The sequence below is a fragment of the Suricata suricatta genome, chromosome 10 (assembly GCF_006229205.1).
Source record: "Suricata suricatta isolate VVHF042 chromosome 10, meerkat_22Aug2017_6uvM2_HiC, whole genome shotgun sequence".
Taxonomy (NCBI): Eukaryota; Metazoa; Chordata; class Mammalia; order Carnivora; family Herpestidae; genus Suricata; species Suricata suricatta.
The window spans coordinates 55,718,251-55,744,888 of record NC_043709.1 but is presented as its reverse complement, the minus strand read 5'-3'; the positions used below and the strand labels follow the sequence as shown (position 1 = coordinate 55,744,888).

Here is a 26,638-nt window from a genome sequence, read left to right as displayed (position 1 = left end):
CGGCTGCGGCGGTGGCGGCGGCAGCGACGGCGGCGGCGGCACCAGCCTGCGCGGTGCCTTCTGGGAACGGAATCCCCAGGGCTGCCCCTGGCCCCCATGGCGCATGCGCGGGAGGCCGCTCGGTGATCCGCGGCGGCGGCGGCGGCGCTTCCTGCTAGGACCGGCCGGGGCCGTACCGGAGGCTCGGGCTCCACCGACCCTCCTCCCACTCCCTCCCACTCACCCTCTGGGCCGCGACTGCGCAGGGCGGGGCCAGCCGAACCATGGGCCGCGGTGAGTGCAGGGCCCGGCCCCCCCATCCGCCCCTCCCCCTCCCCTCCAGTCCCTACCCTCTGCCCCCTCCGCGTCCTCTCGGCCCCTTTCCTTGGCCCCATCGCCACTTCCCCACCCTCACCTGCCCCCGTCGTTTCTCCCTCTCACTGCTTGACTTTTTGCCTTCTTCACCTCCCTCCCCTCAGTGCTTCGCCCACCCTCCGCCCGCCCTCTCCCCAAGTTCCTTCCTACTTCGTGCGCCTTCCCCTCCTCCCCAAGCTGAGGGAAACAGGCTGGGTGACAGGGCGCCTTGTTATGAGAGGGAAAGTTTAGAAGCCACCAGTGTGGGGTGGAAGCGATGGTGAGGTTGGAGAGGATACTTGCAGGGTCTTTTTTGGGGGGGGGGGCGTCCCCGCATATCAGACGAGAGTCCCTCTTAGAGCCAGTTGGAAGCCAGTGGGGTAGGAAGTGCTGAATCCCCTTGCCTTAGGCTTGGGGGGAAATCGGGAGCTTCTCAGTATCCTGGGAGAAGATAGAGCTATGATCCCAACCTTTCTTAAGAAGACCCAAATGAACTAGATCGGTGATTGTCTCCTGGAAGAGGCATGGAGGGGTTCTGTTGGTACCACCCCAGCGGGCAGTTAGGCAATTGCCTGATGACCCGTGGGGCAATCTGTAGTTTTTATATGATCTTCCTGGGGAGTAGGAAACAGCAAGGGGCCAGACTCTCTGGGAAACTTCCTGGTGGCCTGGCATTTATGGGAATTTGCCCATACTCCAGGATGAAGCCTTCTTGTCTGTGATGAGGCCGAGGGGGCTTGCCGTATATGTCTAGGGATTGGGTTCTGATTCCTTGGTCCCTGGGAGTGGAGACTTTGATCCTGCGGCCCATACATGGAAAGGATGGTTGCGGATTCAGCCAGTAGACCCCTGAGATCTGTGTGGTTAAAGATCTTTCCCTTGAGAGTGTCCTGAGCTTTGGTGCTCTTCTGAGTTGGGCAGATTCCCGACAGTCCTTTCTCTCTCCTGTGTTGCAGGTGTGGGCTAAGCCGGAGGCCCCGGCTTTAGACTGGACCCCACAATGTTTGCAGAGATGTTCAGGTAGCCATGGCGGGATGGCAGAGAGTTCTTCATTTTCTCTCTCAGCTCTCTGAGGGTTTCTCCATACCCCTGAGTTCTTGGGTCTCCCCACAATCTTTGCCTTCCTGGAGTCCTCCCTCAGGTACCCAGCACAGTTTAATCCTCCCTAATGCCCACATGGATGTCTGTTATCAGGCACGTGGGAGCTGATTACACACAATGAATGGGGGCAATGAGAGCAGTGGAGCAGACAGAGCTGGGGGCCCTGTGGCCACATCTGTCCCCATCGGCTGGCAGCGCTGTGTTCGAGAGGGTGCTGTGTTCTATATCAGGTAAGGCTCCTCAGAGTTCCCCCAGTCCTGTCCTCAGGCCGTTCAGTGCCTGAGTTGTCTTTCTCACCCCTCCTCTCAAAGCCCAGGTCTCTGGTACCTACCCTGTTGCTCTTTTCTGTTCTTTCCTCAGCGTTTCTGTTCTGTGGATCTGGCCCTTTAAATGTTTCCTTCTCTTTCCACATCCCTTATCCTCTGTCCTTCCCAGGAAGGTCTTTGATTAAAGAACTGTCCTTTTAGGCATGTTTTCTGATTTTTGTCTGCTAACAGAATACTCTCTGACCCTGTCCTCTCCCAGCCCAAGTGGCACAGAGCTGTCTTCCTTGGAGCAAACCCGGAGCTACCTCCTCAGCGATGGGACCTGCAAGTGCGGTCTGGAGTGTCCACTCAATGTCCCCAAGGTCAGAGTGGGGAGGGGTGCCAGAGTATACAGGGATAAGCCAAGTGACCTAATGCAAGTTACTGACCATGGTAGCTCTTCTCATGGATTCCACCATCTCAGGGTCCCTGTCCGTGACTCCTGCCTTACAGGTTTTCAACTTTGACCCTTTGGCCCCGGTGACCCTGGGTGGGGCTGGGGTGGGGCCCGCATCAGAGGAGGACATGACCAAGCTGTGCAACCACCGGCGGAAAGCTGTTGCCATGGCAACTCTGTACAGAAGCATGGAGACCACCTGCTCACACTCTTCTCCTGGTGAGTCTTCTCCACTTTACTCACAACTGAGGAAAACTTAAGGGCCTGGAAGAGGGATGGTGGGAGGAGCTCTATGAGAGGGAGCAAGGAGAATGGTGGAGTGGTGAGCTGCTCAGTGAGAGGAAGGTACAGGGAGGTTGGGGATTTATGGGAGATGGGATGGAGAAGACAAAAGAGAGTTGCTGGAAGGGGAGCCACAGGCTGACCCTTCATTTCTCATTTATTGCAGGAGAGGGAGCGAGCCCCCAAATGTTCCACACTGTGTCCCCAGGGCCTCCCTCTGCCCGCCCTCCCTGTCGAGTCCCTCCTGCAACTCCACTTAATGGGGGTCCTGGCTCCCTTCCCCCAGAACCGCCCTCAGTTCCACAGGCCTTCCCCCCTCTAGCAGGCCCTGGGGGGCTCTTCCCACCACCAAGGCTTCCTGACCCAGTCCCCTCTGGAGGCAGCAGCAGCCCCTGTTTCCTTCCAAGGGGCAATGCCCCCTCTCCAGCCCCACCTCCTCCACCTGCTATCAGCCTCAATGCTCCCTCTTACAACTGGGGAGCTGCCCTCCGATCCAGCCTCGTGCCCCCTGACCTGGGCTCCTCTCCAGCTCCTCATGCCTCCTCCTCGCCACCTTCAGACCCTTCTCTCTTCCACTGTAGTGATGCCTTAACGCCCCCTCCTCTGCCCCCAAGCAATAATCTCCCTGGTCCCCCTGGCCCCCCTGGTCCTGCCACTCAGCCACCAGTGTCTTCAGCCACTATGCACCTGCCCCTGGTCTTGGGACCCCTGGGAGGGGCCCCCACGGTGGAGGGGCCTGGGGCACCTCCCTTCCTTGCTAGCAGCCTACTCTCCGCAGCAGCCAAGGCACAGCACCCCCTGCTCCCCCCTCCCAGCACTTTACCGGGCCGAAGGCCCCGTGCCCAGACACCCTCAGCTTCCCACTCCTCATCACCCCGTCCCTCTCAACGTCGTCCCCGCAGACCCCCAACGGTATTGCGATTGCTAGAAGGGGGAGGCCCTCAAGCCCCTAGACGGAGCCGTCCTCGGGCCCCTGCTCCCGCCCCGCAACCCTTTCCTCTCCCTGAGCCATCCCAACCTATTCTCCCTTCTGTGCTGTCCCTGCTGGGACTCCCCACCCCTGGCCCTTCCCACTCTGATGGAAGCTTTAACCTTTTGGGGTCAGATGCACACCTTCCTCCTCCCCCAGCCCTCTCCTCAGGGAGCCCTCCCCAGCCCAGGCACCCTATCCCGCCCTCCCTGCCTGGGACCACCAGTGGCAGCCTCAGCAGTGTGCCAGGTATGTGAGTGTGCCAGAGCCTTCCTCCCCTCAGGTGGAAAAGGCAGCCAAGGTATTTAGGGGAGTTTAGAGAGCTCTTTGGTGGTTTTCTGGGTTGGAGGTGTGAAGGTTGGGTTCTTTGGACACTGGGAGAAAGAAAGGTCCTCTCTTGAGCTGAATTTTTCTTTTCCTTTGCAGGTGCCCCTGCCCCACCAGCTGCCTCCAAAGCCCCCCTAGTCCCCAGCCCTGTGCTTCAAAGCCCATCTGAAGGGCTTGGGATGGGGGCGGGCCCAGCCTGCCCTCTGCCTCCCCTGGCTGGTGGGGAGGCTTTCCCTTTCCCTAGCCCTGAGCAGGGCCTGGCGCTGAGTGGAGCCAGCTTCCCGGGGATGCTAGGGGCCTTGCCTCTCCCTCTGAGTCTGGGGCAACCTCCACCTTCTCCATTGCTCAGCCACAGTTTATTTGGCGTGCTGGCTGGGGGAGGGGGACAACCTCCCCCTGAGCCCTTGCTACCCCCACCAGGGGGACCTGGCCCTCCCCTAGCCCCAGGCGAACCTGAAGGGCCTTCGCTTTTGGTGGCTTCCCTGCTTCCACCACACCCCTCAGACCTTCTTCAGCCCCCTTCTGCACCTCCTAGCAACCTCCTTGCCTCTTTCTTGCCCCTGTTGGCCCTGGGCCCCACAGCTGGGGATGGGGAGGGCTCTGCAGAGGGAGCCGGGGGTCCAAGTGGGGAGACATTTTCAGGTTTGGGAGACCTGCCCCCCCTACTGTTCCCCCCACTCTCAGCCCCCCCCACCCTCATAGCTTTAAATTCTGCGCTGCTGGCTGCCAGCCTGGACCCCCCCTCGGGGACACCCCCCCAGGTGAGGATAGGGGATGAGTGGGTGGGACGGAGCAAGAGGTGGAATCAGAGGTGGGAGCTGCGAATCAAAGGCTTTCAGTTTCATGCCTGAGCTCTTCCTCAGGGCCTTTGGGGAGGGCTTAGTTCTTGGCTGGGGGTAGGATGGCTGCAAGAACTGGGTCTGTATTTAATAAGCGTGGCCTACTTCGCGTGGGTCTTCAGTGAGATCGTCTGTGTGATAGTACTAGACGTTTGTTAAATGCTTCACGCATACAGCGTTACAACCATTCTCTTTAGCCCTGTGTCCTGAGTGCTCCCCAACCTGGACCACCTACCTCCAGTGTCACCACGGCAACTACTGACCCGGGGGCCTCCTCTCTGGGCAAGGCCCCCTCCAACTCAGGGAGACCCCCCCAACTCCTTAGCCCTCTGCTGAGTGCCAGCCTGCTGGGTGAGTCTGAGGGAAAACTCTGGTGTGAAAGAGAAGAAAACCAGTAAAAAATTGGGAGTAGAGACCGGATGAGTTGGGGAAGAATCTTTGACCCTGGGGTTAAGCCTAAGAGATTAATAGGGTCCCTTCAGCCTAACTGGTTTGCCTAGGGAGACTCCTGACCTTGACTCCTCACAGGTGATCTGTCTTCGCTGACCAGCAGCCCTGGAACCCTCCCCAGCCTGTTGCAGCCTCCTGGCCCTCTTCTCTCTGGCCAGCTGGGGCTGCAGCTCCTCCCTGGGGGGGGAGCTCCTCCACCCCTCTCAGAGGCTTCTAGTCCCCTCGCCTGCCTGCTACAGAGTCTCCAGGTGAGCATGTGGGCATGTGTGTGTCAGGGACAGCATTTTTCCCCCAAACTGGATATATAAGTATCCAAGTATCTGAGTTACAGTAACCAAGCAACCATATTTGGAACTAAGATCTTATTTTTTTGCCTGCAGATTCCTCCAGAGCAGCCAGAAGCCCCTTGTCTGCCCCCTCAGAGCCCCACCTCAGCCCTGGAACCAGAGCCTGCCCGACCTCCCCTCAGTGCCTTAGCCCCACCCCACAGTTCTCCTGATCCCCCAGTCCCTGAGCTGCTCACTGGGAGGGGGTCAGGGAAACGGGGCCGGAGGGGAGGAGGGGGACTTAGGGGCATTAATGGTGAGGCCAGGCCTGGCCGGGGCCGGAAGCCTGGTAGCCGACGGGAGCCTGGCCGACTGGCCCTCAAGTGGGGGGCACGTGGTGGCTTCAATGGACAAATGGAACGGTCCCCAAGAAGGACCCATCACTGGCAGCATAATGGGGAGCTGCCTGAAGGGGGTGTTGAACCCAAGGATCCATCCCCTCCTGGACCCCATTCTGAGGACCTTAAGGTGAGTGCAGGGTGATGGAGGTCTGGGCTGAAGGGCTCTGAGGAAAGACTGGGAACCTGGTTCCTTTTTCTAACTCTTCCTACACATACAGTCTGCGTTTTCCCAGGTGCCCCCAGGGGTAGTCAGAAAGTCTCGTCGTGGCCGGAGGAGAAAATACAAGTGAGTGTGGGGCCTACCACAGTCCTGGCCTTTTCCCACTTCTCAGTGGGTTTATAGAAATGTCTAGGGTGGCTTGGCTTTCAAAAAGGCACATGTTTATATATGAATAAAGATATTATGCCTTTATTATCCAAAAGTAGAAAGCTTCCCACCCAAACTCTGAACTTCACCTGGTGCTTGGGGAGGTGTTCCTGATCATCTGTGCCCTTATTGCAGCCCTGCTCGGAACAGCAGTAGCTCCCGCCAGGATGTTACCTTGGACCCCAGTCCCACGACCCGCGTAAGTGTGTGTCAGGGTTGTGGGGTAGGGGGGTGGGGCTGGGCTTGTAAGGGCGGAGGCAGGAGAAGAGGATTAGAGGGCATGGGGGGAAAATAAAAGACTTCCCAACACCTAGCTGTTTTGATCACTTCTTTCACCTTCCCCTCTTGTATAGGCGGCTGTCCCTCTGCCTCCCCGGGCCCGCCCTGGCCGTCCTGCCAAAAACAAGAGGAGGAAACTGGCCCCTTAGCAGCCATACCTGGAGCTGGATCTGACCCTGACTGGGGAGAGCTGAGTGCTGAGCCTTGGGAGCCCCTGCCAGCCACCTGCACCTGTGGACAGTGGGTGGGGGCACTACTCCCCACTCAGAGCACAAATGCAACCCCGTCCCCTACAATCCCATCCTGAGCCATTGCAGGGGGTAGGGAAGCTCACCCCCTCCCCCCCAAAGCCATGTCACTGAAAAGGCCTGGGGGGGTGGTATATGGCCCTCTCCCCACCAGGCAAAGGGGAACACCCCCTTCCCCAGGTCTTTTATTTGTTTAAGTTATTTTTGCACAAATGACTCTTTTATATTTAATTCGACTTCATTGCCTCCCTTCTTGAAGCCAGCAGGCTCAGTTTACAAACCTGTGAGCTACTGTTGGCTGCTGCCCTCCTTCCCAGTGAAAGGTACAAAGCAATAAGCATCACGCCTTCCCCCCTCACCCCTCCAACAGCCCTCTGCCTCTGGCTCAGGTTGCTCAAAGCACAGGACCCCTCTTACCCTGTCCCCAGGTTTGAAACACATAGCCTCATTTCAAGGTGTAGCCGGCTTCCCTCTCCTTCCCTCTGGGATAGAAACGGGGGTAAGGGGACACAGAGAGCCCTCAGGGCCTCTCCTCCCACACACACTACACTGCCCCTTCTCCCCCCATCGAAACGCTCAGAGACGTTGTGATGATGCGACTGAGGATTATGCACCGTGGTCCAACCGGAGCGGCCAGCACGACCCGCTGTCCAGGGGCTGCCTCCTGCCTTTTTTTTTTTAAAGACAAGACCCTTGGGAGTTTTAATTCTGTTTTGTACTTGCCCTATGGGGCCTCCACTGCTTTTCTATGGGAGACACTCTTAATTTAACAGATGAGAATATTTTGAAACTCTGGTTCTGACTCTGTACTCATTTTTTTCCTTAATTCTTTGGTAAGAACAGCTTCCAATTTAAATCCTCTTGTAGTGGAGAGTGGCTTAAACTGCCTGTTACACGTGAAGGTCTGTCTTAGGGCCGCCTCTTCTTCAGGAAACACAGCAGGGGTCACGCAGAGTACAACGGCATTTAATGGTCAGAAACAGTTGTACAGTATTACAACCAGCCACGGGAGCTGTGCTGGAGGACAGGGACCCATCCTTCCCGACCCCAGGCAAAGCAGTACTGGACAGGAGCTGGCAGGTGGCGGGGCCCACGTCCCCAGGGCCTGGGGGAACCACCATCTCCTGTCCCTCCTCCCCAACCACTACCAGTCTGTATTCATCAGAGGAGGGGTGTAAACCCCACATGCAAGAACCCCTTGCCCCCAGTGTCAAATGGGATGGGGATGCGAGAGTTATAATTAAGGGGAAACCCTAAGTAAGCTGTTAACAGTTCAAAGGGGTAGGGATTACCCCTGTTCTGCATCTCCTAAAGGTGCTCACTTTCCCAGTTTCTTCATCCGTTCATCAATGTTGGCAAAATTCCCCTCAACTGTGGACAGGTTTTCACACATGGTTGTCTGCACCTAGAAAGTAATAGAGCCGTTTTACTCTTTATCAGGCCCAGGTGCTTACCTGGGTAAGGGCCTGGAGAAGTGCTCAGGGAAGACAAAAGAGAAACGCAAGCCGAGCCGATGGGCCCTGGAGCAGGGAGGTTAGAGCAGCAGTTTTCAAACGACCTTTGGAGTCCAATGGACCCAGCTTTGGGTCTGCCACATAGGCAGGACTCAACCAGTATCATTCTTTGAACTGTTTCATATATAAGGGACGTGTAAGATTTTGTTGAGGATTTTACGGACTCAAAACTTCAGAAAACTGCTGTATAGAGGAAAGATATATTACACTTTATATGTTTTTTTCATTTATCTTGACAGTCTTGTGGTAGGTTTCTCAGCTTTAATTCTGCCCCCAGCACTGAAAACACTGCCTCCCAAGAGAAACTGAGGACTCTGTGCCAGGTACTAGTGAAGTGAAGGACATGAGGCTCTGCCCAGTGTCCAAAAAGAAGTGGCAGAACTAGGTTGGAGCCTGGCTGTTGATTTCAAAGTCCACGTTCCTCCCAATGTGCTATGCTCTGGATACCGGAGCATTTGGATGAGGACAGGGTAGGTGTTTTGGAAAATATGAAGTTCACTGGACTCCTAACGATTCACCCATTGGTATTTCACCTAATCCACACAACCATGAGGTAAGTATAATTTTCCAGATGGTAAGATGGAGGTTCACAGGTTAAGAAGTTGTCAAAGGTCCCACAACCACTGAGAAACAATAGAGACTCCAAGCAAACCCCTGCCACAATAACATACGGGCCAAAGCAGTACCTACTAGTCTGTGCTAGTGAAGGGAGGCTGCAGACCAGCAGAGGGGCACACACCTGGGTCAAGAGGGTGGTGTTGTCCTTGAGGGAACTAGCAATCATCTGCTGTGTGGTATCCAAGTGTGTTAGGAGCTGACCAAACTGCATGGCTGCAAGAGAAGGTAAGAGAGAAGGTGAGGTTAGACTCCAAATGAGAAGGAAGGAAACACAGGCTGCCCACTTTCCAATTCCTCTTAGTTCCCCTGGCAGCTGGCCTCCCACCTTGCTCATGCAGCTGCTTGATGGTGACAAGTCTCTGCACCAGCTCAGGAAGCGTGGAGGCGATGGGGCTCCAGCGCTGTATGGTTTCATATAGCTGGTGCACCTGGTGGGGGACATGACAGGGCCCAGAGGGGGTGGCTGAGCAAAGTACACACGGATCTTTTCACTAGGGTGGGACAAGACTGAACCACTGCCCTGACTCAGCTGATCAGAGCTTATGAAGACAGCACCCGGGAGTCAATGCACTCACGCTCTCGTAGGACCACCAGGAGGACTCCGAGAAGACGAGGGAGCAGGAAAGGGTATAAAAATGAGGGAAAGAGCTCTTCCTGACCTTGCTTTGTGTATCTGCATCCTCTATGGAAGCTTTATGCTTGGCAATCTCATTCACCTTTCCCAGGACACTCTGAAAACACAGACTTAAGGTTGACAGGGCACCCAGGGCTTCCAAAGTCCCAAGATGCTTGTAATCCAGTTTGCCCTCCATTTGGTACCTGTAGCCGAGCCTCCACTTGGTCCAAAACTGCCAGGTCCAGGGCGTTCACCTTTGCTTGCAACAGCTCTACAGTCTCCTGGGGGTGGGGGTTGGGACAAGCTTCACGAAGAAGAAAGGATCAGACTAGGAAGAGCCCCACCCCTTCATTCCCCTGAAGGTAATGAAATATAGAGCTACAGACCCATAGACAGTTCTCCAAGCAAACCCAATCTCAGGATCACCTCTGTAATCCAAACACTCTGGTTCCTTTTACACTCACCATAAGAGAGGCTCCCTGTAGACCTGCTGAAAGGGGATTCTGGTGAAGAAAAGGAGGAAAGAAATCAGTGGTTCTTATATCTCCACGTGATGATTACCTTCTCCCATCCTTTCTGATTCTAGCTTGGCAACCCACTGGCTGGTCCGATAACTGAAGGCTTTCCCACTCTTTCCAGCTTTCTGTAGAATGCTACGGATGTTAGGGAGAAGGGTGCGGGATCCAAGGGTCGGACTAAGTAGAGGGGAGCCCCTGACCTGAGCGTCCTGGTCACAGCGGACGGTCGCTTCCAGCTCTGTCAGGCGCTTCTCAAGTTCTGCAACCTAGAGAGGAGAAAGGAGGTGCGATTCGCCATGCGCCTCCCTGCTGCTGCAGTGGGTGCTCAGAGCCTGCTGTTCTCTGTTGTCCACTCTCCATTCCCCTCTCTCCTCCTCTCCACTCTGCCCAGGGGCTCCTTTCTCTGGAACACATCCCTACTCACAATCTTAAAATCTTAACTGAAAGTAGATGGGTGAGGGGAACCTGGAGAAAAGACATCAGGAGGAACCAGAAGGAGTCCCAGCACCCTCTCCTCAGATCCGAGCCCTTGGAGGGAGGTAGGAAAGTCTTTAGGGCCACCTCACCCTGGCCCCCCAACCACCCTACATACACACTTACTTTGGCAGCTTGAGAGAATCTGTCCTGTTCAGGCCGAGAATGTAGTTCATAAGTGACAAGGCTACAATCTGCAGGGGTCCCACTGGTGGTCTTTCCCCCTGAACCGGCTCCTTTGCTGTTTTTTGTTGCTTCCAGCTGCAGCAGTAAGCGCCTGGGCCAAGAGATCAAGTCATAATATCAGGTCTTGAAGGATGCAGGCCGGCCCAGTCACTCATTTTTGCCTCACGTTCAGCATTAAGGAACTGGGCTACTTCTCCCCTTAGTATCCTGACCAGCACCTGGCTGAGTTCCCCTGTGCCCTAGTAGGTAATGGTTTCCCAGCGCAGCAGGGCACCCACTTAGCCAGAGCTCCATCAGGGTCAGTGAGGTTGATTGCTGCATCCGGTCCTAGCAGCTTCTCCAGGTGGGATGCAACGAGCTGCTGCTTCAGGGCTGCTAGCTGTCTAGCCAATACCACGGGGGTCAGCTTCTCCTCAGTGGCTGACTCCTTCACCGTTGTCTGGTGTAAAGTAGACAATGGGGGGGAGGGGGCAAGTGTGAATCAAGACTGAAAAAACAGGATCAAGACCCTTAAAAAATAACAGTGGCTAGGGGCACCTAGGTGGCTCAGTTGCGTAAGCATCCAATTGTTGATTTTGGCTCAGGTCGTGATGTCACAGTTTTGTGAGTTCAAGGCCCACATCAGGCTCTGTGCTGACCTCAGGAGCCTGCTTGGGATTCTCCCTCTCTCACTGCCCCTCCTTCACTCGTTCTCTCTCTCTCAAAATAAATAAATAAACTTAAAAAAAATTGCTGTGGCTGGAAGTCACTGGATGGTGATGTAAAATGTAGATTTATGTATATTCCTAAATCTAAGAACCTCAGCTTCTTTACCCAGGAGCTTAGGGAATGCTCCTCCTCCCACTATGAGGTACTCCTCTGCTACGTAAGTCAGAGCAGAGAGGGGAGAGGAGAGTTTAGTTACCTTGATTTTCTCAACTTCAGTTGTCAGCTCTTGGACCTCATGCAGTAGTCGCTGGTACTTTTGCTGTGGGGTCTCCTTCACTCCCAGACCCTCTCCAAGCTAGAGAGCAGGCACAGACAAGGAAGTTACCCCTCTTAATACAGGGAGCTTCAAGAATTTATCCAAACCCTCGGCTCAACTTAGAAGGGTATCCTATCCAACTCAGAATCCACAACACCCTAGTACAGAAGAACTGGAGGTAGCTAGAGGCCCGGAGACTCTCCAGAGCAAAGAACAGGGAGTTCAAAGCATCCTCAACCGTATCCTGCTGGCTTCCTCAGGACCCCCCAATGAGAGACAAACTCAGAAGCCTGACTGTATCCCTTGAGTTCTCTCCTAAACAGGATCACCGTACCACCCCCATCAGCACACACACAACAAACCATCTCATAGTCTCCAGATTCATATCCTGTTCTCTTGGTTTTTCCAATACGATCTGAGAAATCTGCCAAGAAAAGAATACAGAATTGAGGGCCTGATGAAGGCTTGGGGCAGTCACGGGCTCAGGTGACTTGACTGTCAGGGCTACCATGAAAGATCTCCATGAACGACCCTTTCCCCAAAACAAAAGTCACTATGGCCTGAGGATAGGCCTCCCCCCAACCAATTTCCAGCCTGGTCTCACCAAGTCCCTTTGTCCCCACTCTCTTGTCTTTGAACTTGTCATAGGCAGCATTGGGATTGACAATGATGTGCTCCACACTTGTGCTCGTCAGCTCCTCCTGCAGGAAGAGGTAGTTTAGGCCAGGGGCAGATTCATTCTCCCCCTAGACTTCCCTGACCCCACAAAACCCCCCAAACCATTAGAGGAGACTGGGCTCTACTTTCCCAAGGGAAGAGAAGGAAGGGCAGTTCCATTCCAAGCTGCTGAGCCCGGCTCAACCTAGGAAACAGAAGCTTCCCGGTAATTTTAGTCTCAGTTAGTTGTATAAATATTAGCACCCTGATTCAAGTGGGAACAGAGGTAGCATAATCTCCCCACCCACTCTGTACATAAGCCTCCCATCCCCCGACCCCATCCAACTGGGCCCTCCCGCTTATCTGGCACACACCATGCACTCAGGGCGAGGAACCAACCTGACCTCTTCTAACCTCCCCGTCCCCAAAGGCAATTTCCCTGCTGCTGAGGAAGGCCGTTTCAAACTAACCTTTGGTTCTTGCTGAGGGGCAGGGGGGATTGGGGTGAGGGCAGAAGTATAGCAGACAATCAAGCCCCAACACCCCAGGGTGAATATGCTGCTGAAGGGAAGACACCAGCTCATAGATACAAAAGGAAGGCTGGCAGAGGGCCTGCCCGGCAGCCCTGTTTCCAGGCTGCCACAAGGGTGGGGAATTCAGGGTACAGAGAAAAGAGGCCAGAGATTAAGGTCTTCTTCTTTAAGGGACATCTTAGAAGCAATAAGCACATGTGCTGTCTGCTTGCCATTAGGACCTGTGGGTAAGGGCCGCGCCTTTGTCCTGCTGTGCAGATGGCCCAGCATCTTTTCCAAGAGAAGCTGCAGCCCCTAACTCTTCTCCTGAGCCCTCGGTCGTGCCTCAAGAACTAAGCTCTTCCATAAACAGGGCACAGTACAGAAAATGATGAAGAGAATTTGCCCTAGGGCCGGAAGCAGAGAGGATCCCTCCTTACTAGGTATCCACTGCCTGTTCAATTCCAATAACTACACAGGAAAGGGGTACTCCAGACTACCGGTCCCGGTCACCTGTCGGCAGTCCGACAGCTCTCTCTATGTTACTGAGGGAGCAGGGAGGACGCCCAGGAGTCCTCTTCTGTTGGGGACGCCATCTCCACCTTCTATAGCAGGCAGGCAAAGTGAGCCTTTCCTTTAACTAGAACAGCGGTTCTCAACCCTGCCGCACAGCTGCATCACTTAGACAATGTAAAAACAAACCAAAAAAACAAACAATTAAAATGAAAAAAAGAGGCCTGGGCTCTCCTCTGTAGATTCTGACTGAATTGTTCTGGGGTAGGCCAGGATAGTCGGCCAGTCGGAAAGCTGCCCAGATGATACTAAGGTACAATCAGGACTGGACCGAATCTCTGCCTGTGTGTGGGTATCGGGGGTTGGAGCGGAGGAGGAGGATGGAGAGACATGAAAAGCAGCAGCGTCTCTGGTCTGCTATTAGAGAAGGCATCAGTGTGAGGGGCAGCTTTAAAAATAAGGGAAGGGAGGGAGTTAGGAGAAAACATCGGCTTTGATCTTTACCTCTTCTTCAGGGAAGCACTGAGCAGAGGGGCAAGAGCTAAAGATTAAGGGAAAACAAAAGGGCTCAATGTCCCATTATGCTAGGGTGAAGAGACAACTGAGCTCCAAAGTATTAGCTCTTTAATCTTTTCTGAAATGTATGGCTAGAGCACCCACAGGCCAAATAACTGAGTAGTCTCTGGCCTCTCTTGTCTGAGAAGGACTCCTGACCAGGAGAGACAACCACCTTTTCTTAAGTTCATAATCAAGAGTATGCCATTCCCCTCTGTGAGTGCCCCAGTCAAGGCCAATAAAGGAGAAATCTATTTAAAAAAAAAATCCTCCTAAAAAGAGAAATGGGAAGCATTGACTACAGACCAAGGAATGAAATTAATCACAGCTACCATTAATTAAGCCCTTATTATGGGCCAGGCACTATGCCGATGAGAACCTATTTTCTTACATACTTCCTAAATAAGGAGAGACAAGCAGAAAAGGAGCAACACACAAAACATGAGTCTCAGAGGTCCTGGACAGTGACAAGGAAGAACAGTGCTTTCGTGTCATTATTCCCACTCAGGACCATGTCCTGGATCAGGAGAGCTGCCGGACGCTGGCATCCTCTCAGAACCTCTCCAAGGATGTGGCCCCAGAGACACAGATGGGTGACACCCTCAGTTCTCCAGGGGCACCCACCACGCCAGTGTCTTAGAGATCTGGGGGCATGGGCTAGGGGCCGTATAATTACAGTGATTCGGAAGATGGGAAAAGGCTGTCAGCTGGGGGAGGGGCTGGACAGAGGGATTAAAGATTTAGCAGAGACAAAAGGACAGAGGAACAACTGCCCATCACAGCACACCCCCATTAAAAAGCAGATGAAAGGTCAGGCTTCTTACCAGCTCCTTGTGGTTTCCCCAGAGGTGAGAAAATCAAAAGAGTTAAAAGGAAAGGGAGTGGGGAAATCGGGGTGAGGGAGGGGAAAAAAAAGACAAAATTGTTATTAGCAAATTGTCACATGCACTATATGATAGCTTCAAACACACTGCACCCTAGGGCCCAGGGGAGCCTAGCAAAATTTGGGGGCCAAGAAATTTCAGCTGGAGTCACTACATACCCCAAGAGAAAGAAGAGCCTGGGACCCTTTCCTCTCTGGTGGGGAGACTGTCGTGAAGCTTTGCCATTAGCAGCAATTTAAGATCATCTGAGAGCTAGTGAGATGTTGCAAGCTAGTGGCATGGAACAGGAAAGTAGGGGGAGACGAGGCTGAGGTGGACAAGGCAGAATGTGAAGCAGAGGCGATGGAGATTCTGAGGACATGTAGCTGATCAAGGGCCCGTAATACTCAAGGTGGGAGTTCATGGTTCAAGTCTGTGGTCTCTTGGTTTCTCTAGTCTTGAAGAATTAGACATTTGGGTGGCAGAATCGGTCACAATGAGGGAGTCCATGTGGGTGGTTTGACAGGACTTTAGGTTAGGCAGAAGAAAATATGTCAGACGGTGAGTTTCAGGAAATACAAAGTCCCTAATATGCAGCCCCATTCTCATTCTCTGCTGTCAGCGGGGAGACAGGGCAAGTCCTGGTCCCTTGGATAGTCCAGTGTGTTTGTATCCATCTTGATTAGTTGGTAACTCGCCCTGCAGCACTGAAGGAACCAGAGCAATTCGGCCATGATGTGCGAGCACAAAGAATCCAGAGGACACCAAGATTCACGGCTAGCAGTGCATGTGCAGAAAATGTTTCTTCAACCCTCTGTTCACAAGGTTCACAGAGGTTAGAGGGTGGACAAGAGGGAAAGGGGAGAGTATTTTAAAGAGGCCTTCTTTTAGTCCAGCCACAAAGATAAGGTTCTCACTTCTAAGCAAGACTGGTAAAGAAGTGCCAGGAGGGGAAATCTAGCTGTATGCCCTGCCTCTCCAGGAGCCCTACTGATGGGCACACAGAATGGTGGGAGACTGGAGATGGTTATGCATGAAAATGCATGGTGGGACAAAGACAAGTGCTTCCTGCCCCAGAGATTTCAGCTAGATACACCTGAGCCTCAACCTCTCCGTCCCGTCTGATGCCAGGGTCCAGCTAATCCAAGACTCCTGGTTCAGCTCAGGGTCGAGGCGGATCCAGGCCCTGTGGTCTATACTGGGACGTCTCTGCGCAGAGGGAGTTTAAGCACTCACAGGTACACGCATGCAAACACATGAGGGGAAGCACACACACACTACCTTTCTCTTACTTGCCCCACCAAGCTAAAACCAGCTTGGGAGAAACTCAAGGAGAGAGAACATTGAGCTGTAAGTTCAAGTTCAAATCATGAGGAGCAAGCAGAATGGGGAGGCCAGAAAATCAAAGGACAGGAAAAGTGGTATATTAGTTTGTAAACAGTATATACCAGCTCCAGGTCTGTCCCATGGGTGCACTGTGCCATGATGAGTTTTTCCTCATCATAATTCCTATAACCTAGAGTAGTAACAGTCACCATGGAAACAGTACACCCAGCCACCTTGACTGGAAAATTCGAAATGTCCTGAACTTAGGTACCAGCTTACCTGGTACATGACTTCCAGTCCCTCTCACTAATGGACCCTCTGACTCCTCAGGACTGCTTGGCTTAATGGCTGTGCCTCAGAGGGCAAGACCTGAGGTTCTAGATCAGACAGGGAAAGAGGCCACTGCTGCTCTCTGAGCTCTATGCTAACACTGCAGCCAGGGGGAACTTCGGAACCACGATGACAAGGGAGTTGGAGAGTGCTGTAGAATAAAACTGTCCAGGATGGATCAACACGATGCTGACCATTTATCCATTTCTAAAGGAGGGGTACAGAAACAAAAAGACCCACGAAAGTACAAGTAACCCGAGTTATTACCTTAAAATTGCATAGAACATGCCTTTTCCATCCCATTTACCTTTGTCTAAAGGCTTAGTACAGGGAACACTAAAATGAGGTCTTCCCAGGGAAATCTACATCCATCTAAGAAGTGAGGCCTGTGACTATCCTCCTTGTTCTTCACCCATGTCCAAGATGGCTAATGGTCCCTCTTTTCTCTTAACTTCATTTCACTCTGAGGAGGAGAAAGCCAGCCCCCTTCTAACTCCAGCCTCTAAATGCCTCACATCCAAAAGCATTCCTAGCCTCCATGTTTCTATTCCATCCTCCACTGGACAGTTTTATTTTGCAGACCTCATAAGGGAAAGAGACAATGATTCATGGACCATAGTTGTACTTCAAACCTTGATTAATGGTTATTTTAAACACAAGGCCAGCGGGCTCCTTAGTGACCCAGCTAGAGACTCCGTAGAATTTAAAACGATTAGCTACAACAATAGCACAGTGACAGCAAATTGCATGCAAGATGGCAGATGAAAAAAAAACCATGCAGAGAAGAAGCATCGAATGGTCTTACTTGTGCAAACTAGTGTCCAGGCAAGGTGGTGAGGAGGGAGGATGGGGGAAGCATTAGGAAAAACTCAGGTAAGTTCAAGAGCGCCAACAGTCAATGAACACAATCAAGCAAACTTTATGATATCTCAAACCATAAGGAAGAGAACCCAGGGTTTCTCATCTGGGCTGGGGGAGCGCTCAGCAGGACCTGCCCTTTGAAGAACAGCTCTGCCAGGGCCCCACCAAACTACGGCTAGGTCATGTCTCCCCTTCTACATGACATTCGAGACGGATAAGGCATAAATAACGGGAGAAATTGTATCGTGTTTCTAGAGAGGTTTCCTAAATTTACTTTCCCTGCTCCAGCAGTTCAAAAGCCGTGAGCAGAAAGCCTTGCAGACCCAAGGTAGGCTGTGGGCCCAGCAGGGAGGGAACTCCAGTTGGGAATTAGCTTTCATGATAAGACATTTTTTAAAAAGTCTCCAAACAAGTCCATCACCCAAATCAACCTAGGAGTGTCTGAAATAAAGAGATGATATTCTCCTAGACTGAAGAAGAAAGAGCGAGCCTGTGCAGCTGTCTGGCCCATTCATTTTAGAATATTTCGCTTCCTGCTAAAATTATTTTAAAGGGATAATAGGAAAATCAGGATCATCTTTGGCAAAACTAAAACCTTTTACGCTACGGTCCTCCCTCATCCTCCTCACTATGGGAACTGTAATACTTTTACATAAGTTAAACTAGCAATTACAATCTTTAAGGGATGTTAGAGGACATTATCTCCTTCAGCAGCTCATTGTTTTTTCCACAGTGGAACAATCAGAGGAAAGAGGTTAAAAGACAGTGAGAGCCAACACTTTGATTATTCCTTTAAATAAAAATATGGAGATCCCCCAAAAGAGGATTGGTTGTCTTCAGGAAAGGGAACTAAGCGGTGGCAGGCAGGGGTAGGAAGAAACTTCTGCTCTGTGTGCATACATTATCTATTTTAAAAACTAATAAAATTAAAGCTGAAAATAATCTGGAGACTAAGGCACAACATTCCGTTGCCAGGAGTTAAGAATGGGACTGAAAACTTCATGATTCAGCCACAACGCTGGTGACGTGCACGGTCATTCGTGCTAGGTCTGGGGAAAGGGCTGAAAAAGACATAGGCTGCTGGTGAGAATCCAGGCCTCACAGACATGAGGCTTCCGGACTAAGTACAACCCACCTCTCTTCAAGCTGCACATTTACATCAATATTAAGAGCAGTAACAGAACCATTACTCAGCCGACTTCCCGAAGGCTGCCCTTCTAAGGCCCACAGGGACACCCAGAGGCCAGAGAAATGAGCTGACCCCAGTAAACACCTCCGCTCCCCGCCCCCACCTGGGCTCCTGAAGCAGCTGACAGTCTCCCCACCTCACTGACTCCTGCCTAGTGATGAAGACTCATTTAGCAGAGCCTTAGGTGATGCAGGCAACTCACTCTTCCTGTATTTACCATCCAGCTCCTAGGCACTCCTACTCTGTCACTGCAGGCAATATATGCTGCAGGAAGTGAACACGGGTATCCTCTCCCTATCAGCCACCCCACTAGGTACTCCTGACATATGCTGCTCAGCGGGGAGAAAGGGCCAATCACAGCTGCACATTCAGGTGCTTCCATGCCTGTCCTCTTCTTCTTAAGAAATATTCCAGTACTTTGAAAAGGAAACCCATAATGTATGGTTTGGTTTGGAAAGGGGGCTGCTGTGATACTGCCCGTTTGTACAACAGTCAGTGACAAATGGACACATTTCCATCTCTCGTCTCACCACGGAGACTTGATACTTTATAGGCAGAGGCCTTGGCCAAAGTTGAACGTCTCTGAAACAGGGCAGAGGATTGAAGCCCTCAGCTTACACACTCCTGCTCCGTGAGGTCAAAGACAGCTTCCTAAGAAGGTACATGTTGGAGTGACAGGTGCACACCCAGGTCCTTGAGCAATGACAACATCTGCATTATCTCCAGCTACTGAAGCTTGGGGGACAGACTGACATGCCAGCAAATACAGAAGCCACAAGGAACACACCACTGAGAGAGGAGACAAGGAAGGTGTTCCCACAGAGTAGGAACCACTTCTACACGGGGGAAACCAAATAAGGAATAAGAGAGTACGCCAAGCCATACATTATAAGCCAGCAGCCAGCATTCTCCAGGATTAACCGGCCCCACAGACATAGCCACAGGACTTACAGACACACATACTGAGCCTGCTTCATCAACGTGATCCTAGCCCAGTTCTCTTTGGAATAGAACCTAAAACACATTTTGTAAGACATGCTTTGCTCATAGACCTTCGTTCCCCTTGGCCCTTAACATACAAGTTCTTACTATGTTGATTTCCATCCACTCAATTTTGTTTATTACATGTTTGCTAAATGTACCTTAACTCCCCCATTAGTCTGCGGGGATCCTTGAGGGGAGGGACATTTATTCCTCTGCATTGCACAAAATCCAACACAGAATGAACACACTCAATAAACAATGCTAAGTGATTCCCTGCATGGTTAAAATGTGTCCACAACTAATTCCTTCCTCAGAGTTCATCTTAGATCTGAAAGTGCTAAGAGACTCTCCTTTGCTGATATGAAATATTTATGTTCTTTCCCAATTTTTTTCTTTGCTCTGACCATATCTCTTATCTTTCTAAAATCGCCACATCATTTTCTCACTCCTTGCTCAAAGGATACTGGGTATTCATGTAAAAGTGTACTCCTCTAGACTTCAAAATCTAGCTCTTGGTAGGATACTAATGGACATGTATTGAGTGAAATATTTTATGAAATCGAAGACCTAGTTCCTAACCTCAAGTAGTTTTTAAGTGTTGAGGCTTCATGATTCATCACCATTGATTAGTATCCTGGGGTCTACCAAAATCCCTAGCCCCAAACTAAACTGTTTTGAGCTATTTCAACTTCATTTAAAATACCCAAGGATCAGGACTTGTTAGTTGTAACTCCACTGACTTGACTCTCCTTCCTGGCATTATTCAGCGCAACCTACATACCTCCCAGGCTGGGTTGGCATACCCGCTTATTGCTGTGGCTCTCCAGAGAAGGGAAAGGGTCTGCCTGGGGGAGAGAGGTTAGGGTCCAGAGGAGTCCTGAAGCAGCACATGGTCTTACCGCATCAAACTCTGCTTGATCATCCTCAGGGAGGTCGCTGGTTTCATAAACATCTGGCTCGTTCCTGGCCTGCAGACAGAAGCAGTGACCACCCTACCTCATTACCCAGCATCCACCAATATCCCTGAACCACTCCATTTGAATAAGCTAACAGAGAGGGCAGGCTGTGAGGCCAAGATTCTGTCCTTTTTCTTCCATCTGTCCGGTGAACTGCATGTCAGTTCCCAGTCTTAAAGGCGTTGGGATGACAGCAGGGACAACTGGGACCTCATGGTTAAGCGGCTGAGTGTAAGTGATGACAAGGATGTTATCCTGAATCAGAATGGGGGCGGGCCCTTGGCCATCACTGTATCAGAAGTAGGAGAGGGCTATCTTCGAATTAGGCCACAGCCTGTACACCACCATCTTAGCACGCCGGCACAAAGGTTTGGAGTGACTCAGGATCTTAGTACCCAAAGACCTGTGACCCATCCCCCACCCTTGAGAATGCAGGCAGGACAGCACAAAAGGAGGGTACAGGCCGGCATGTGCGGGGGTGGACTGAAGGCAGAATTTTCTATCTGGTACAAGAAGGGTTCTGCCAGGGTAACCTCTACTTTGGCGGGGTGGAGGCCATCGCCAAGTGGCCGGGTATGTCTGTTTGGGGTGAGGATGGGGGGGGGCTCTTGGGGAGATTTGGGGAGACACGAGTGGTGTTGACACCGCTGGAAGAAACACTCGGGCACCAGTGATGGGCGCCCAAAGACGATGTCTGGGCGGAGAAACCGGCGACTGCCGGAAAAGGGGCCTGGTAAGCCGTTCCGCGGCAGGGCCAAGTCGGGTCAGAAGAGTCCGGAGGGTGCTGAGCCCAGTCGGGGAGCCAGGGGCTTGAGCCCTGGGGCGGAGGAGGGGCTGCAGGCGGGAGGGGTCACCGGTTAGTATCTTTTGGGGGTCCTTAGTAGGTCGGGGTTGCGGTCCTGGGGAGCCGGGGCTGGCCCTGTACTCACAATGCCGGGAAGATCGGCGTATTTAGGGTCCGCCATGGCGGCGGCGAGGCGGGGTTGGGGGACCGGGGCCTCGGTGGAGCCGGGGCCGGTGTTCGGGTAGGGGAGAGGCTGGGTCCGGGTCCCGGGCTAAGGCGACGGCAACGGGAGCGGCGGAGGAGGTGGAGGAGCAGGAAGTCTCGCGACAGGAATCGCACAGGAGAGAGAGGGTAAGGCAAAAGTCGCGAGAACAGCCCGCTACCACACCCCTGGAGAAGCCGGGATTGGCGTGAACGCGGCCAGGGAATGAGGTAATGGGGGGAGGACGCAGCCTGGGATTGTGGGATTTGTAGTCTTGGCCGATAGGGGCTTGGCCGGAGAACGACAATAACGCGCCTTGGGAGTTATTTCACATAACTTCTTTTCTATCATTTTTACATGAGGTCTATGAAAAATATTTTATAATTCCTGTTTTTCAGATGAATTCGTTTGGGTTCGCAGAAGTTAAATGACTAGATAAAAATAACACAACTTGTCATGCTGTGGCACAAAAAGGGCTTCAAAAACAATAATAGCAAGTAAAATTTAGTTAAAGGCTTAGTCATGTTATGAATAAAAATAATCTCAAGTTAGAGCTATCAGATAAAATACAGAACGCCTAGTTAAATTTGAATTTCAGATAAACAACTAATAGTTTTTATTTATTTTTTTTTATGTCTTTTATTTATTTTTTTGAGAGACACAGAGAGAGACAGTGTGAGCAGGGGAGGGTCAGGGAGAGAGGGAGACACAGAATCCGAAGCAGGCTCCAGGCTCTGAGCTAGCTGTCAGCACAGAGCCTGACGCGGGGCTCGAACCCACGAACTGTGAGATCATTCCCTGAGCCGAAGCTGGACGCTTAACGGACTGAGCCACCTAGGCGCCCCAACTAATAGTTTTTAGTGTAAGTATGCACCACACCATTCTTGAGATATACCAACACACACACACACACACACACACACACACACACACACTTAGAGTTTTTAATCTGAAATTCAAATTTAACTGGGCATCCTATTTTGTTTTTCAAATCTGGCAATCTTAACTCAAGTTCATAAATAAGTAAGTGGTAGCTGTATGTCTGAACACCCCCTGTACTCGTTTTTTAAAATTTTTAAAAAATTATTTTAATTTTTAATTTTTAATATGTAGAGAGAGAGAGACAAAGTATGAGTGGGGGAGGGGCAGAGCGAGAGGGAGACACACAATCTGAACCAGGCTCCAGGCTTCTGACCTCCAAGCTGTCAGCATAGAGCCCAATGTGGGGCTCCAACTCAGGAACCTGGAGATCATGACTTGAGCTGAAGTCCAAAGCTTAGCGACTGAGGCACTCTCTGAGGGTGAGAGGTGCTGCATGAACACTCTCTGTGCTCTTAACCACTTCAGTAATAGTTTTCAAACTTCTGAATTTTCACAGTTCAGTAAAATTAAAATTAATTTTGCCATTACTGCACTAAAACAAGAAAACACTGTTTACTATAAGAATCATGTCTTAGTAGAAAAGTAGGAAGGACATACTCTCAGAATGAAAGGCTGTCCTGTGAAACTTAATAAATCTAGCTTTACGTAAAACTTACTGGATCTTGTGTGGATGGGTTTTTTGGGGGGAGGGGTGCATACCCAATAAATTTTTGTCCCTGACCCTCCTCAATAGACAAGGTGTTTTTTTTTTTTTTTTTTTTTTTAAGACAAGCATTTTTTGAAACTCCATTAAGGCTGCCACCCTGGAGCCACTGGGGACCTGAGTTTGGGATGTTTTCCAGAATGTTTCCTGAGCTTTCAGGATGCTGCAACACTTAGAAATAGTGCCAGACCAAGTGACTGGAGAGATGCTGATGTTTCCGAGATTGGGAGATTGGAACTCATTGTCATTCTGTGCATACTTTCCTGGTCCCTCCCCAAACCTCTACCCCTCTTCCATCCATCCGTCCATCCAGTTTCTTATGCTGGACTCTTTTCCTTCAGTTTCCTTAAGATTCTAGGTGGCTTGGAGGTATAGGCCCAACAAGTGAAGCCCTCAGCTGAGTTCTGAGAGGTTATTCCTTGTCTGGCCAGGCCACCATTCTCTCACTCTTGCCTCATAATGTCCAAGTGACCTTAGACAACTGCTAGGCAGAACTTCCATCCCCTCCTCCCTTCTCCCATCACCCCACTCCTCCCTTTGGCCTAGAGCCTCAACTCCTGCAGTCCAACTCTCTGTTGGCCAGCAAGGCCTGTGATGTGGAGAAAAATCAATTTGGCCAGCTTCTAGGTGGTTCTGCCCAGGGGCTGCAGCAGGAGTCTGACCTGAGGGGAGGAAGGACAAAGAATTTCTAAGGCTTTTTTTCTTTTTCTAGGGAAGGGGAGAAACAAAGCAAGGCTTGAGAAAAGGGAGGTGTTGGGACTCTGACCAATGGTAACTTGGACAGGAAACACTTACATAGGTGTCTAAACCTGCCTGAAACCTCTCAAAGCCCCTGTGGCCTTCCCCACCCCCATCATTACCCCTCCTTCACTGTTTTCTGACTCCCTTTCTCCTGCAAAAGCTTCTCCTGCCCACCTTCTGCCCAGCCCCAGCCTCTGAGGCAAAAATGAGAATTTTATCTGCTTTTGAATTCCGATAGCCCAGAATCAGAGTTTGTCTTCCTTCACACTGCAGACCTGGTGCGTATAGTGCGGAGAGAGTGCACCTTTGGACGTAGACGGGGATGGGACTAGCCTCTTTCCTGAAACTCCTGTCTAAAAAATGAGACCTGGACATCCTCCTCCACAGGGGTAGGGCACTGCCCTTGTAAGTTGAGCGGGTTGGGAATCTGTGTGAGGGGGTTGGGGCTGGGGAATGAGACAAGGGCTCTCAATTTGGAGAAGGGATAGTGACAGGGGCAGGGCGGGGGTGGGGGGAGGAGGATGTCCCGGAATAAAAAGAGTGACAGCGCTGTTGACTCTCTTCCCTATCCTGGCGACAAGCCCACCTCGGTCCCCTTAGCCCTTCCAGAGGGGTGGAGTCCGAGGAAAGGCGAGGCAGGCCAAGGGGGTGGGGAGTTGGGATGCTGCGAGCGACTTGGGTGGGGACGGGGTGAGGGCGAGGTTACCTGGGGCTTCGGGGTTGGGGAAGGGGCGAGAGGAGAGGCCCGGCGCCCCCACTCCCCGGGTGGACGGCGGGCGGTAGGTCCCCCGCGAACAAGCCCCGCCCGCCCTGCCGCCGCCGCCCCGCCCAGGCCCGCAGCGCGGCGCTGCAGCGCGAGGGGCGGAGAGGCAGAGATCCGAGACAGGACCAGACGCCCAGGTCGCCTGCATCCCTGTGCCGCAGGAGCGAGCCAGCGCGCCCCGGCCCTGCTCCCCAGACTTCGCCCGGGCGTCCCACCTGCTTTCTCGGCCCCAGAGACCGAGCACCTGTCCTCCGCGTCGGCCCCATCTGAGCCCCGCTCCTTGGGAGCTCACACCGCCCTGCTGCCCAAGAAGTGCCCCAGCCTGACGCCAGCGACCACCATGGCGGAGACCAACAACGAATGCAGCATCAAGGTGCTCTGCCGATTTCGCCCCCTGAACCAGGCCGAGATTCTGCGGGGAGACAAGTTCATCCCCATTTTCCAAGGGGACGACAGCGTCGTTATTGGGGTGAGTGTCGACCGGGGAGGGAATTTGGGAAGATTCTCCCCCGCCCCCGCCGAGTCTTAGCCCCTGGCTGTCACTCTGCGCCCCCTCCCCGCCGCTCATCCTCCATCCTCTTCGCCGCAGCCCCTCCTCTCCCCTGCATCGGGATGACTGGGTGTGGCCTGGCCTGGCGGGTGGCCAAGTCTCGGCAGAGTGGGAGGGGGCTACTTCCTCGCAGTCGGGGGACCCAACTCCCCTTTGCTACTCGCTGCAGCGTCCGCACCCGTCAGAGCCGGTCCCATGTTTTTCTGATTTTTTTTCCCCTCTCCCCTAGAGAAAGCGCATCTTCCCTTTGTTATTGGCTCAGATCTCTACCCCCACCTCCCAGGAAGGGAGGAGGTAGACTAGTGGATGGGCTAGATGGGAGGCAGACAGTCCTGGGCTTCTGCGGGTGGAGGTATAAGTGAGAGTGGGCTCTAGGACCAATCCGTCAGCCCCTGAAGAAGTTGCAGCCTAGATGAGGGCGGAGGGGACAGATCTGATGAAAGGTTTTCTGAGAAATACATTGATGCCACACCCAGTCAGGGAAGGGGGCTCTAGGGTCCTGAGGAAATGTCTGCCTTTCCCTCCCAGGTACAGTAGGAAGAGGATTTTAGACACCCCAGTGCCCCCTAACAAATAAAAATAACCAAATCCTGAGGTCTTAATAGGTTGCTTATTCATCCTTTCTCTTGATGATCCAGTAAAAAGTAGCAAGTCGCTTCTACCTTGTGACAGCCCTACCCATGGAGGAGATCTCATTAAGGAGAATTAATGTTTACTGTGGGTTTGTTACTTGACATGTATTATTTAATCCTCAAAACAACACTCTGAAGTAGGTGTTAATATTTCCATTTTACAGATGAGGAAATTGAGGCCCAAAGAAGTTGAATGACTTTCTCAAGGTCACACTGTTAATTCATGGATCTGAACCTTAATCTGTAACTCCAAAGCTCATAGCCTTTCCTCTGTGTCACACTGCCTCTGCAGACTTCTCTTCTGGACCTTTATCTGTGATAGCCCAGGGGGAATTGCTAGGGAATTCTTCACCCACCCCTCCTTTCCGAGGTTGGTAGGGATGTCAGGCTATGGGGTGAAAGGATCTGGGGGTCGAGTCCTGTAGGGCTTTGAGGGGTGCTGGGCCAGGAAACTGTAGCCAATTTGAGAAGGGAGGGGCAGATATGAAGACTGCCGTCAAGGTCAGGGGCACTGTTTATATCTTTGGTCCACAGTGCTTGACACAAGGCCTGCTTATTAAAGAAATTAAGGAAAAATGGAGAGGGATCATGAGCCTTCTAAATCAGTGAGAATGGGACTTTGAATAAACCTACTTTACGAAGAGTCTGCTTATATGTCCTGTCCCCAAGGGCCCCAGTCTGTCACCATGCTGAGCTCTCACCAACTGAACTCAAATGGGTACTTCTGCCTTGTGTGTGCGCTTACATATGTGTGTGTTCACCACATACAAAGGGCTCCTGTTTCTCTTTGCCTCAAGGGCCTTAGGCTTTACAGTGTGGTCAGTCTGGCCAGGCTAACATAATCGGCCTGGGGGCTCCTCTCCAAGTCGTCTGGACAGCAGGCATTAGCTGTGAGAGTTAGAGCTTGGCGTCCCCCTGAGGTGTGAAGGCTGACAAACAGAAGAGAGGTGGTGGTCATGGGAGAGCCCACCCACAAAAGGCTTCTACTGTGAAGCCTAGTTTCCTTGCTTTAGTTTTTTCAGGTAAGTCTGAACAAACTCCTTTAGGCTCTTAGGCCGTCCCAGTATGGCAGGCTTGGGGCATGGGGGGATATCGGGAGAAGGAGCAGAGGTATCGATCTGTCCAATTCGCTAAACAGGAGAGACGCAGCAGAAGGTGGAGAAGGGGGAGAGATGAAGAG

The 26,638-nt window shown here is 52.1% G+C and overlaps 3 protein-coding genes across 13 annotated transcripts in view; 2 read left to right on the top strand and 1 right to left on the bottom strand.

Annotated features, from left to right (window-relative positions):
- MBD6 (methyl-CpG binding domain protein 6) overlaps positions 1–7,360 on the top strand; it is a 9,136-nt gene extending 1,776 nt beyond the window's left edge. Inside the window, exons 1-15 of one of the 10 annotated variants that reach the window (XR_003914174.1) lie at positions 18–273; positions 1,290–1,353; positions 1,528–1,664; positions 1,960–2,062; positions 2,193–2,355; positions 2,585–3,637; positions 3,815–4,476; positions 4,752–4,905; positions 5,083–5,252; positions 5,385–5,798; positions 5,890–5,957; positions 6,174–6,237; positions 6,392–6,557; positions 6,825–6,888; positions 7,146–7,360. Coding sequence is in view for 4 of the 10 variants with exons in the window: in XM_029953490.1 (XP_029809350.1) it covers positions 1,552–1,664; positions 1,960–2,062; positions 2,193–2,355; positions 2,585–3,637; positions 3,815–4,476; positions 4,752–4,905; positions 5,083–5,252; positions 5,385–5,798; positions 5,890–5,957; positions 6,174–6,237; positions 6,392–6,466 (3,039 nt within the window). In the remaining 6 variants the exon portion in view is untranslated. Of the gene's footprint in view, positions 1–17; positions 274–1,289; positions 1,354–1,527; positions 1,665–1,959; positions 2,063–2,192; positions 2,356–2,584; positions 3,638–3,814; positions 4,477–4,751; positions 4,906–5,082; positions 5,253–5,384; positions 5,799–5,889; positions 5,958–6,173; positions 6,238–6,391 lie in introns of those variants that run through there. The other 9 variants (XR_003914173.1, XR_003914171.1, XR_003914175.1 and 6 more) reach the window with 9 other exon arrangements.
- Positions 7,361–7,510: 150 nt separating this feature from the next.
- On the bottom strand, positions 7,511–21,333 carry DCTN2 (dynactin subunit 2). Of its 2 annotated transcripts, XM_029953495.1 has the most exons (15): positions 21,131–21,333; positions 20,145–20,213; positions 14,517–14,522; positions 12,060–12,156; positions 11,818–11,879; positions 11,396–11,494; positions 10,770–10,930; positions 10,432–10,582; positions 10,032–10,097; positions 9,778–9,816; positions 9,517–9,594; positions 9,357–9,428; positions 9,023–9,125; positions 8,819–8,910; positions 7,511–7,970 (listed from the first exon to the last, which is right to left on the bottom strand). In XM_029953495.1, the coding sequence occupies exons 1-15, from the start codon at positions 21,164–21,166 to the stop codon at positions 7,884–7,886; spliced, it is 1,218 nt and encodes a 405-aa protein (XP_029809355.1). In that variant the 5' UTR covers positions 21,167–21,333; the 3' UTR covers positions 7,511–7,883. The 2 variants fall into 2 exon arrangements, with proteins under 2 accessions (XP_029809355.1, XP_029809356.1); XM_029953496.1 differs by lacking the exon at positions 14,517–14,522.
- Positions 21,334–24,351: 3,018 nt separating this feature from the next.
- KIF5A (kinesin family member 5A) overlaps positions 24,352–26,638 on the top strand; it is a 28,548-nt gene continuing 26,261 nt past the window's right edge. Inside the window, exon 1 of the mRNA XM_029954807.1 lies at positions 24,352–24,745. Coding sequence (XP_029810667.1) covers positions 24,617–24,745 — 129 coding nt within the window. The 5' untranslated portion in view covers positions 24,352–24,616. The remainder of the gene's footprint in view (positions 24,746–26,638) is intronic.

What these genes read in the sequence shown, in the direction of transcription:
- DCTN2 (XM_029953495.1), bottom strand. Translation starts at nt 21,166, where the DNA reads ATGGCGGACCCTAAATACGCCGATCTTCCCGGCATT. An exon ending in AGTGGGGACAAAGGGACTTG is followed by an intron (nt 11,880 to 12,059) that starts GTGAGACCAGGC and finishes TTTTCTTGGCAG; the next exon opens with ATTTCTCAGATCGTATTGGA. An exon ending in GATTCTCTCAAGCTGCCAAA is followed by an intron (nt 10,098 to 10,431) that starts GTAAGTGTGTAT and finishes TCTCCTCTCTAG; the next exon opens with GTTGCAGAACTTGAGAAGCG.